The sequence below is a fragment of the Equus asinus genome, chromosome 20 (genome assembly GCF_041296235.1).
Source record: "Equus asinus isolate D_3611 breed Donkey chromosome 20, EquAss-T2T_v2, whole genome shotgun sequence".
NCBI lineage: Eukaryota > Metazoa > Chordata > Mammalia > Perissodactyla > Equidae > Equus > Equus asinus.
This window is the reverse complement of record NC_091809.1, coordinates 76,003,447-76,016,483: the sequence shown is the minus strand read 5'-3', so window position 1 is coordinate 76,016,483 and position 13,037 is coordinate 76,003,447. Positions and strand designations below refer to the sequence as shown.

General features: G+C 37.1%; 1 protein-coding gene across 4 annotated transcripts in view; it reads right to left on the bottom strand.

Annotated features, from left to right (window-relative positions):
- The window catches only part of PRCP (prolylcarboxypeptidase), a 63,557-nt gene that overhangs the window by 24,698 nt on the left and 25,822 nt on the right, over positions 1 to 13,037 (bottom strand). For all 4 annotated transcript variants that reach the window (XM_014840211.3, XM_014840221.3, XM_070490566.1 and 1 more), the window contains 2 exons: positions 4,547 to 4,687; positions 1,080 to 1,181 (listed from right to left, as the gene is read on the bottom strand). In XM_014840211.3, coding sequence (XP_014695697.1) covers positions 1,080 to 1,181; positions 4,547 to 4,687 — 243 coding nt within the window. The remainder of the gene's footprint in view (positions 1 to 1,079; positions 1,182 to 4,546; positions 4,688 to 13,037) is intronic.

Below are 13,037 nucleotides of genomic sequence, written 5' to 3'. Positions count from 1 at the left end.
GAAGAGATTAGGTTTCTATCTGCAACAAGCTGACTGCTTCCCAGTGGTTTTAGGACCTGTCAACTCCTCTAATCAGAAAATTATGAAAAAGAAAAAGCTAAAGAATAGTTTCCCATGCAGCCCAATAAATATCCGCAAATTGTGTTGCTTTTCATTTAGAACACAAGGACTTTTAAATTTATTTTATTTATTTATAAGATGAGATAATAAAACCTCTGAGAACAAAAGTAAAAACTCCTTCCTAAACAGGCAGCCTAGAAAATGACTGATCCCAAGTTCTTCTAACTTAAAGTTACCCAAAAGCATGGTGTGTGTGATGGTGATGCGTATGATGATCTTAGGTAGTGCACAAACATTTTTGAATTTAATACTTATTGTTTTATTTTAATGTAATTTAGAAAAATTAACTAGTACATAAAGCCCTTGTTAAGATGATGCTGTTTGAAAAGTGAGCTGTTTAGAGAAAAATATTAAGTAAATAATAGTACAGATAGCAAATCCATGCAGCCAGAATCACAAGGGAAGCACATGAGTGAGTCAGTTTAGGAAAAAGTGTCCTGGTTTATCAACGTAGAGTCTGTGGTCAAGGCCAAAGCTCCTTGTGAGAACAGGAAAGGCCAGAGGGAAATCCAAGTGGCCAGCTGGCCTCACTGAATCATAGAGATTATGCGTCCTCATTTTAATCATCATATTTTATTGAAAAACACCGTATTAAACAAACATTTGTGTGTTCATTATATTTTTTCCAGTGTTAGACCCAATAATTTAAGTGTATAATTTATAAAACAGAATTGTTTACTGACATTTCTGAAACAATGAAAAGTCCCCTCCACCTTCTCCAGCCTTATCACACTGAATTAAAAATGGATTAACATTAGAAATTATAATAATATGGTTTTTAAAAGCTTCAGTCTGTTCAAATTGTATATAAAAGGAAAGATTAAATACAAATTATTGAAATTTCAGGCAGTTCAAGTTAAAGCTATCATTCCTTTCTCACAGTGGGATACGTAATTAGAAAATGCTCTAAACTTAAAAAAAAAAAAACTTTTAAACTTAAAAGTAAAAAGTATATTTACCTTGAATGAGTTGGCACCAAAGGGTAGGGACTCTCCATAGTATCGATGTTCAGCAAACACCAACATAGCTTTCAGTTCCTCAGCCATATCCCACATGAACCCCTTGGAAGAAAAGGATTCATTCACAGGATAAAATTAGGATGTGAAAAAAGTCATCAAACCTTTTTACAATTCATATGAAATGGATGTTAAAACAGACCAAAGAGCTCTCTGAGGAGCTGCACAATTTATATTTGTTCTACAGATAAACGATATAATGGCTGTTTCATTGTTATACATCAATCTCACACTGTATTACAGTGAAACAGCTAAAAATAAGCTCAAGTTGCCCATCCTCTAGTCATTCCAACTCTTTGTATTGACACTCTAGTCCTAGAATCAACATTATGTCTAAATAGTCTTCAAATTGTACTATGTACCAAATATTCTAGGAAAGAGCCAACGATATCTAAGTTGGACACCTACTCATAGGTATTTACAACATAAAAGAGAAAATAGTACAAATAAGCATACCGGACTCTCCCTTGGGTTTTATATTAATCTTATTTACTTGAAAATAAATAGTAGCTAACAACAGCTAATATTAATTGAGTATTTACAATGTCAGGCATTGTTCTAAACACTTTACATGGATTAATTCACTTAATTATCATGACAATCTAAGAGATAGGCACTTTGATTATCCCCATTTTACAGGCAAGGACACTGAAGCACAAGAGTATAAATAACCCGTGACAGTCACACAGTTAGAAAGTGGTAGCACCAAGATTCAAACACAGGCTCTCTGGCTCCAGAGCACAATCTTCAGGTGCTGTTAGATCCCCTTACTCCCACACCTAAGGCCATCAATCGCCTCATTTTTTCACTCACCTCAGTTGTGCCCTCAGAATGCTTCTCAACAAAGTATTCCACGTAGCCAACATCAATCAGATTTAGATTTAGCACAGATTAAAACTGACGTTTCTAGTGTACTGTTGCTTTTTTTTTTTGAGGAAGATTAGCCCTGAGCTAACTACTGCCAATCCTCTTTTTGCTGAAGAAGACTGGCCCTGAGCTAACATCCAGGCCCATCTTCCTCTACTTTATATGTGGGACGCCTACCACAGCATGGCTTTTGCCTAGTGGTGCCATGTCCACACCCAAGATCTGAACCGGCGAACCCTGGGCCACCAAGAAGCGGAATGTGTGAACTTAACCGCTGCGCCACCGGGCCAGCCCCATGTACTGTTGCTTTTTAATGAGCTGCTCCTCCCTAACAAGGACAACGAACATCTGAAAATTTTTGTTTGTTTTGATTAAATAAACGAACAATTAAGAGCTGTATGCATGTGAGGATGGAGACTTTAACCTGATATCTGTGATGGTTTCAATAAACCCCACTTTCTCTCTTAACACCTTGCTCATTCCCTGCCATTTATCTACAGATCCTGTAACATGCAGCTCAAGCAAGCCCTCTACCTGTCCCACCCCGGCAGTGCCAATCACTCCTACCTTTCAACACCACTGTGCTAGATATAGATCTCTATTACTGTTCTGCAATATTTGTTTACACATGTGTCTTAGCCTACCAGAATATGAGCTTAATTTTTAAAGGTAAGGACCATCCATCAAAATAGCCAGACTTCTGTGGTTTACCTCAGGGTTTGAGATGTACCAATTTAATTAAACTGATTCACATTGTAATAAATAATTATTTGCCTGCATCTATTTCAGGGTTATTTTTCAAAAGGGTCCATAGAATATAATAACATTTAATAACATTATTGTACCAGCATTGTTCTAAGTTCCTCATTCTTATTTAGTCCTCACAACAACTCTATGTACTAGATATTATTACTATACTCATTTAACAGATGAGAAAACTAAGGCACAGAATAAGAAACTTGCCCAAAGTAACACAGCATAGTGGCAAAAACCAGAATTCAAACCTTATCAGCCTGTCTGAAGTCTTCACTCTTGACTACTATGCTATACTGCCTCTTAATGAATGAACATCCAGAACATGTGAATATACAACCGGAACATTTTAGTATGTAAAGGAAGGTGTCTAGGGTTGGGAAAATGTCAAGACCTGTCCTTGTAGGATCTGCCTCTAGCAAGTTCTCTGGACCTTTCCTACACTGAGTAGCTCTTCCTTCCTACCACTCCTGAGGTCAGAGATTCCCCCACAAGTCTTCAGTATGCTGCAGTGCCTGTCAAAGCAGCAGGGTCTGGTGGAGGAAGCTGCCTGCCTATAATAAAGAACAGGAGCTGAGAAAATAACTGGACAGAAGCTGCCCTATGCCCTTGGCATAAAAGAAAAGTCACACAAGAAAGGAAAAGGGAGACAAGGCAGCCTCAGTTCTTTCCCAGAATAACAGAGCAAGAATCTGATGGAAAATAAGTCCTGGTTTCATTTGTCATTGATCTAAGAGAAACAGAGATCTTGGGATATCATTTCTCAGGGAATTATTTTCAACTAATATATTTAGACTCTTAACATTCCTAAGGAAATAATCAGAAATGTGGAAGTCAATAACACACTATAATTGGGTTCATATTTTTGCTTTCAATTCAGTTCAGTTTAACAAACCTTTGCTGAGACCTCCTGAATCCCAGGCACCACGCCAGACATTGGCAGTAGAGAAAATATGATTCAGTCTCCACTTTAGGGTCATTCACAGACTAGCTTTTTGGTTGACATTTTCCAGCCATAGCTCTGACATATTAAAATGGAAAAACTTCTTCCTTTCAGGTGTCTTTCTAAACTAAGTTTTGTTAATGGATTTAAGTATTATTACAAAAGATGATAGAAAATATAGGCAGGCAAGCAAGCTGAAAGCTATGCTATTTTTTTACCTTCACAAATAAAAGAAAAATGGTAGAACAGGTAAGCTAAATTAAAACACAGCTACAACTTTACCTTTGTCCATTCCTATTTGACAATCAGTCTTGCTTTTTTATTTACATTGCCTTCATTTAGGTTTTATCAACAAATACTCACTGAGCACCTACTATATGCCCAGCACAGTCCTGTACTCTGAGAATACAACACTGAACAAACATACAAAAATTCCCGCCCTTGTGTTTAGAGACCATTCTAGAGGCCATAATAATAATAATAAAAAAATTATAGGCAATAACATTCCTATGCCCATTTCCCTCATATCTTGTTCACTCTAGAAATAAGCTGGGATTTTAAAATCTTTTAAAATTCAATTGTCCAAAAACAGTATTTCACTCTTTTCATGTGTCTTTAAGCCTGAACAGGCAGGTTTACTGGGCATCTATATTGATTCTTTTGTGAATTGCCTATTCATGTACTTTTGCTGTTTTTCCATTATTAGCGAGTTTATCTTTTCGTTACTTTTTAAAGAACCTCACAATTAAGTACAGTAATACTGGTCATGTACACTGCAAAACATTTTTCCCAGTTTATCATAATAAAAGTCAAATTGAGCACAGGAACTTCACAAATCTGTACATACCGTATTATTGCAAAACCAGGTAATGTCCCCTTCATTACCAGTGTAGAAAAGTATTGACCCACCATCTTTCTTCCAGTGTTTATCAGCTATTAGGTACCGCTGCTTAAAAGTTTTATCAGTATCAAATCCAAAATGATCAACCTACGATAAAAGCAAAAGAGACAAGATATATTACAAAGGAAAGTAATTAAATGAGATCAACATAAAAGTAATTAAATTTATTCTTCCATTAAAATTAACCTATGGTACAAAAATAATCATAAAAATTTTAAACTTCATTTAGTTTTATTAGCAGTAGTAATATTGATACTCTTATTTTGAAATTATTTTCTTTATTGTAAGATAAAGAAATGCTACTGGCAGTCAAGATTTTCAGTGTAAGAACAAAGATACAGTTATAAAATCAAGTAACCACTTAAAAACACAATAATGTTAAAACTCAACTGGAAATAGTGATACAAACTCAGTATTTTTTAAAATACAGATTCCTTCCTATCTGAATTTTCATTATCCAAACCTTCAATATCAAAATTCAAGAACTAAACAGACGACTGAAAAGATCTAGTAACACTGTCACCCCACTAACAATTGACATTCCAAGTGCCAGGATTTTGGTGTCTAATACCATGCCCCACTAAAAGGAACTAGGGCTTGTTAGTGAAGTGGCTGACTGACAGTTGGGACAAGGAATCTACAAGATAAACCTATGCATCCATCTATACAACAAAGCAAGGAAGTTCTGAAAAATTAGTGGAGTTATATCTAATGGACATAGAAGCCAACTACAAGGGACTATCATTGGCTAAAGGGTTGATAAACTGAACATAAAACAAACTGAACACAAAAGAATAATGTCTGTAGTTGACTGAAACATTCAATTCATGAAAATCCATTAGTCCATAAGGATATCAAAAAAGAGAAAGCAAGAAAACTATTCATTTGCCACCATTTAACTTGTCTATTAAACCAACTCCCTACTTTGAAACTGGGAATAAAAAAGTAAAGAATTCAACGTTTAACCTGCTTTTCCACCAGAAGTGTATTTCAGGGTACCAAATAGTCCCAGCTGATGAAAAAGAGCTCTATTTAATCAAATGTTAGCTAATGTAGAAGAAATGACAGACTTAAAAAAATGATAGTTTTGCAAACTCTAAAGAAGTTACTGATTCAGGCAAGAATTACTAAATGGTGTTAAAAGAAGTAGGCGAATGGATGACAGAGAAATAAACATTCATATTAGTGCCAAAGTAATACCACAGAGAATACTCTTTCGTCACAAGCGGAAAATGTAACTTTACAATGGAAGGATCAGGCTGTCATCATCTTAGTCTAAGGATCAAAGTTAGCATCACTAACAGTGGGGCAGGCAGGGATTATGTATTTCCTCATGTGGTACAACATGAAGCACATATCACCTATGATATCTTCTTGCCAAAAATGTTCAACTTATATCTTAGTCCATCCTTTAGATCTAATTTCCAGTTTCCAGTAAATACACAGGGTAGAAGAACAAGCTGAAGACACTCAGAAGAGGCAATCAGACAAATCCAAAGGTGGGACATTTTACAAGACAATGACTTGTAATTGCAAGGCAATGTCATGAAAAGAAGACTGTTTTAGATTAAATAAATTTTAAGGAACATAATAACCAGATGTAATGCATGATTCCACATTGTATCCTGGCTTGAACAAACAATATCTAAATGAGAATTTAGGGACAATTAGGCTAATTTGAATATGGATTAGATGATATTAAGGACTTAATTTTGTTAGGAATGATCATATTATTCTGGCTAGATAAGAAAATGCTTTTATTTATTACAGCTGTACAATGAAGGATTTAGAGATAGCATAACATGCTGTCCGTAGTTTACTCAAAAATGCTTCAGCATAGGGGCCAGCCCGGTGGCGCAGCGGTTAAATTCGCACATTCCGCTTTGGCAGCCCCAGGTTTGTCAGTTCGGATCCCAGGTGTGGGCCTACACACTTCTTGGCAAGCCATGCTGTGGCAAGCGTCCTACATATAAAGGAGAGGAAGATGGGCACAGATGTTAGCTCAGGGCCAGGCTTCCTCAGCAAAAAGAGCGGGATTGGCGGCAGATGTTAGCTCAGGGCTAACCTTCCTCAAAAAAAATTCTTCAGCATAAAAAAGTAAAACAAATTTAAAGGATGAAAATTTAATCTATCCTGAAAGAGACAAAACACACAGGACCCAGACTTTGCAAAGCAGCTTATATAAAACATGTTAAAAAAAGATTAAAATGACAATAATTTTAAGCTTAAATTGAACTTTAAATATTTTTTGAGATTGTTTTTGCCCTTTACTTAATAAACTCATCATCTAAACTATAATTATCAAATCCTATAACATGGTAAGATTCATGTACAACTATCTGAATTTACAGAGTTATAGAGTTCCTGGGGGCTGAATTCCCCAGTCTTTGGAGGGACAGGAGTGAGAATGCAGACACAGGTTGATCCAGTGCTGCTCCAGCCTCCCTGGGGCAGGAGTTGGTTCTGACCTAAACCAGACCCTGCAAGAGTTCCCTAGGTCATTCTAAAACAGATGGGACTTCCCATACCCAGCTCCATCTACACACACACTTCACGTTCATACCACAGATACCAAAATGCAAGCTTCTCAAAACTGCATCTACCTGCATACTTCCTGATGTCTATGATCACCACCATACATAGCCCTAAAATGTAAGCTACTCTAATCCAAATACCGCCTACCTTTCTGGAAAATAAGCAGTTTGTATGAAGCAGGTATATAATAATAATGTCCATGTACTAAAAGTCTTCCCCATTATATACATTAATTCACTCAATCACTCATTCAACGAGTGTCTATTAAAAGGCCAACTACTTTTTCTGGGCCAAGTAGTAAGCTAAGCAACAGGATAAAGAGTTAGCTGAGCCACAACCTTTACATTTAACTTAAACTAATTCAACTATACCCACTCAGCCTAAAAATAAAAGCAGGAGAGACGGACAGTACAGAGAAGATAGGCAAGTGATTCTGCCTGCTTCCATTCAATAAGTACGGTGGTTCTCCATGTGAGGTTCCTGGAAGAGGGCATCCCCAAGGGACCTGTTAGAAATGTAAACTCTCTGGCTGAATCCCAAATTACTGAGTCAGAAACTGTGGGGGAAGAACTCAGTAATTTGTGTTTTAACAAGCCCTCCAGATGATTCTAAAGTTTTGAGAAACAATGAGTTAGCATAAGCCCCAAAATAAGACATGAATCTGCTATTCCTTCTCTTGATCTAGGTTTCAGAATACCTCTAATAACTGGAAGCATCTCACCATGCTGAGTGAGACTCTGGGGTTAAAAGATGTGAATTACCACCAACGTGGCCCCCAAATACAAGCCAACTGCATCATTTGAAGCTCAACAGGAAAAACTATGATTTGTTGCAACAAGGGAGGAAAGACTGGCTGCGCTGGACTTAAAAAAAGGAAGCACACGGCTCTCTAACAAGACGCCTTCCTATGGGATTCTCAAAGAGAATTCTGCAAAGGTGATTTTTACCCCGCCCACTGACTTCAGAACCCAGCCTTCTTGTAAAATGAGATACTGCTGTACTGTTTAAAAGCAGCTCACAAAGAAACACATTCCAATAATCCAGTCAAAAGCTTTCAAATTTGAAAACATGAGTATATGTTTGTATGTATTATGTTAAACATAAATGGTAAAAAATTCTTGCCAGAGGAAAAGCTTCCATCTAGAACAACAAGGGCCACAAGAACTTCAGAACTGGAGAAAGCCAAACTTCCTTGTGTGGCCACTCTCAGGGCACTCCTGCTCCTGGTGATCATCTCTAATTGTTTAGATTAGGGGAAAGAGGAAGGAACCCCGGTATGGTAGAAAGAAAGCAGGTTTGAGAGTTAACAGATCTGAACTTGAATCTCTACTGTCACTGGCCTGAGGCAAGTCACTTAACCTCTCTGAGATTCGATGTCTTCCTATATGAAATAAGGATGAAAAGATATAATTCAAAGTATTGCTGTGAGGATTAGAGAAAATGTACCTAAAGTACCAGGCATAGAGCCTGATACATCATAAGTGCTTGATAAATGTTAGTTCTTCTCTCCAACTCATTTGCACACCAATGCTAATCACGGAGTACTCAGAAGGGGTAAACGAGGTGGAGAGATGATGAAGAGCTTCACAGAATTACAGTACCCTTAGAATGTCAAAATCTCCTATTTTTTGAGTGTTTCACCTAAATATTAAACACTTAGAAATAGGAAGTGAAATCTCCTTTGCAAAATATTAATTTACAGAATTTTCTTGGCCCCTTCCTATCACCAAGGATATCAACTTCCGGCTACATAACTGTAGACAGTGTCCAATACCTAATGGCCTGGCACACTAGGAGGATTGTGCCCTCTGCTGTTGAGAACTGAGACCTGCACACTGATTCCAGCTCTGCACACCTGAATAAAGAGATTTTTATGAGCAACACAAACAGGGACAACGGCCTTAGAAACCATTTGATCTGTGTTGTTCAACTGAAAAAACTGGGCTCAAAGAGCTCAAAATATTTGGCCAAGGTCAAAAGTCAGAGGTAGAGCTGGAGTTTTTAATTATATTTGCAATTTGGTTTATTGAAATAACTACAATAAATAATAGTTCTGGGAGCCAGCCCTATGGCATAGTGGTTAAGTTTGGCATGCTGTGCTTCAGTGGCAGCCTGGGTTCGCAGGTTTGGGTCCTGGGCACAGATCTACACCATTCATCAGCTATGCTGTGGCAGCATCCCACATAGAACAGAGGAAGATTGGCAACAGATGTTAGCTCCAGGCAAATCTTCCTCAGCAAAAAATGACAATAACAATAATAACAATAACAATAGTTCTATAAAAGCAACACCTCCATGACCTCAAAAAGGAAACACACCTCTAGTCACACACAGTAGTTCTTTCTAGAATGTGGTCCAAGAAGTCTCAAGAGACGCTTCCCTCCTTCACCTTGTAGAGGAGAAAGAGATCCATGAGAACGGGTAGGCAAGAAGGAACAAAAAGAACATCCTTTAAATAAAGTCTATTGTGGCAAAAATAACTATTTAGACTTTAAAACTGCTCAAAAATGAAGTTTATATCCAGAAAAGCCTGTAAGAACATTACATCTGTTAGATACAGTTTTGGTGGCAATTTGGGGGCAGAGTGTGGGGTGGACGGGGGGGACAGATGGATAACACAGAGTACCTACTCTGTGCCTGGCACCTTGCTGGTACTTTCCACAGATCACCTCATCATCCTCCCAATCACCCTCAGGGGGCACTTTTTCATTACACCCTCTTACAATAAGGCTGTTGAAAATCAAAGAGGTCAGATAACTTGCCAAGGTAACATAACTAATAAATAAAAGTCAAATACAATTCTTTTTCACGTGCTTTTACTCCCTACCTAATCCTACCTCCAACAAAACCGTCCGCTTTTGTCACTATAACACGCTATTGCAGATAGGGCTGACAACAATATTCAACCTTCGGCAGGGGACACTCCAGTATATTTCTCCTGGAAAACGAAGGACATATCCTCCAGCCATTTACTAACAGTTAACTGAAGAATACATGGGATATTAGTCTTTTTACTGACCTGACTCAATAATTGTTATATACTATTATTTTTAACTCATTTAATTAGGCCACTAATAAAAAACAAAATCACAATGGCTCTTACTTAGTAGCCTTTAGTTTTAGAAAACTGAGTATACAGCTGGTTTTATTTATGCATCCAGATATACGATAATAGCTAATTGAAATCTTACTAAAGATACTCAGAGATAGGACAAAAAAAAAGGACTCGCTCCTCCAATAAATCAAAGCACCTAGAAAGAGGGTGCTCTAGTTTCCAATTCTAATCCAGAGATGCTAAAATGAAGTAAGACCCTCTTCCTTTCATTTGATATATGTGTTCTATATTAATTTTGGAATTGTGGCATTACATTGTTAGAGTTCCTAAATGGAGACTGACATTGTTTCTGAGTAACCTTGATCTCCCCTGAGAGATAGACACCTTTATGTTGGAAGGACATGAGTTCTCAAAGCAGGAACCAAAACCTGGAAGGAAGGTGAGGTTTACGCAGGCCCTAGGTCTATAGTTGGAGAAAGGTGGATGTCTACAAGTGGAGTCCTGCTAAGTTAAGTGGTCCCTCACACAGAAGTAGCCCCAGAGCTAGGACAAGATGGGAGAGCAAGCCATATCTTACGAGTCAGATCATGGGTGACTCCCATTTATTTCCACTGCATAATGTCAGGACGATTCAATAATCTCGCTTAAATGTTCTACCTTTGCTCATCTGTACTATGAAGATACCAGGAAGGACTGGAGACTAAATTTGAATTAAAGAATTAAAAGGGAAACAGTATCCCTGAGGATAATGTGGTGGTAACAAGGGAAATGATCACAAGTCCCTCTAAGAGGAAGGTGAATATAAGAAATAGAATTGTCCTTCCCTTTCCACAGGGGTGCTCCCTTCACTGCCAACCTTAGCAGCTCTAGTTTCCATTTTAACAAGGAAGGTGGAAGTTTCTTCAGATATAGCCTTCAAATGAAATCATCGTTATGTAGTAAGACACTTCTTCACACACCCTTCTGTCCAAATTAACCAGGAGAGAGAACTGTATTCCCTCCTATACTTTTCTGGTAACCTGTCCCTAATGTTAAAAAGGAGATTCTTAGAAATAAATTATTTATTTAGAGAGAAAATGATGAAGGGCAAAGGGAAAAAAAGGAGCGATATTGGAGAGTCCACCGTGGAAAAAGTTTGGCTATCGAGCCTCCTATGCTTATAAATGGATAATTAGAAAGGTAAGAACCCAACAGCTACCACAGTGGCCCTGTACAAGACAGATACTTTATAATAATTATTAAATGAACGCAGTTCAAATCTTCTAAATCAGTGGTTCCTCACATTTCTAGGTATGAGGTCCCCTTGCTAATGTTAAAATTTTCATAAACATATTTTATTTTAGTAGCCAGCGCTTGAGAAAACATACAAGAGAAGCTATTATAAATTCAATACTGATATAAATTAATATCACAACAGCATCTAAATACATTTGAAAAAATATTATATGTTTGGTAGGAAAATGGATTCAAATACCTTCTCCAAGAACTACATGCAGTGCTCAGTAACCCCACTTTCTGTGACCAAGGACTGTGGGGCCCAGAGGAGGAATTACATTCTAAGTTATCAAAATTTGATGAAATCAAAATACTCTTTGCTCTACTGCTAAAACAAAGGTGGATATTCTGCCCTTGAAAACACCTAAAATGTTTCAATAAATCAAGAAATAACACGTTTTGTCAAACAACAGTTAAGTGTTTCATCAGATAAAGATTCTGTCACTACCTGTTAGCTAAACAACTCTGTGAAAGCACTACATGATCAATAACTTCCAACGGCTTCAGGAAGCTTTGTACCACTAGAATTACCTGGTCACAGCTTAAGCTCTCAAATTAGAGATAAAGTACCACTGTGATTATGAAATACAGAAAGTTTAGGAAATACTACACCATCAGAGGGCGCTGTTGTATAAGAAGTAAAGTGGGAAAGAGCGTTAAATTTTAAATATTAGATTCACAAAATTTTAGGACAAGAAGGGGACTTAGATCTTAAGTTAAAATTCTTAATTAAAAAAATAGATATAGAGATGCCAATTATTTTAAATCTTTCTTTTTTAAATGAAGATATATTCACATAATTTAAGCATTCATCACTCTTCTTTTTAAAGTCAGGGTTCAAAATTCCTGATGTTAGAAGTCAGAATAGTGTTTACTCTTTCAGGGGAAAAGTGACTCAAAAAGAGAATGAGGGATTCTGGAGTTAGGATGGCGCATTTGTCTATATGTATAATAGGATAATTAACACATAGATTTGTAAACGTTTAAGATTTTAAGAGGTATGTATAATTTTATAATGTGCATGTGATGTTTCCATTTCTATTTCACTATAGTCATATGCAAATTATATGACACTAAATCAATCTATATTAAATTTTTCTTTCATTTAAAAATATATATGGAGTACTCATTAAATGTTAGACATTGAGGAAAAAGAACTGAGTAAGAAACAATTCCATCTCTGCAGTTTTGAATCTAACAAAAGTGATGAACACACACCAATAAACAATCGCATGATGGTGTGGTTAAGTTCTATAGACAAAGTGCTACGGGAGCTCAGAAGAGGAAGCTACCAGCCCGCCTGAGGGAATGATGGAAGGCTGCGCCAAGGAGGTGATATCTGACCTGAACCCTGAAGAGTAGCAAGAATTTTTCCAGGTACAGAAGAGATAGAGGACCTTTTCAAGTAAATGGAGCATGATGAACTGTGCAGAACAAACATATTAAGAAACTGTCATGTTTTTCATGGCAGGAAGTATACAGTTTATGAAGGTAAGAGACAGGAGATGAGATTAGATTCATCAGGCTGCCACCAGATGTAGACATCAAAATCTTTCTAAAAACAGGAACCTA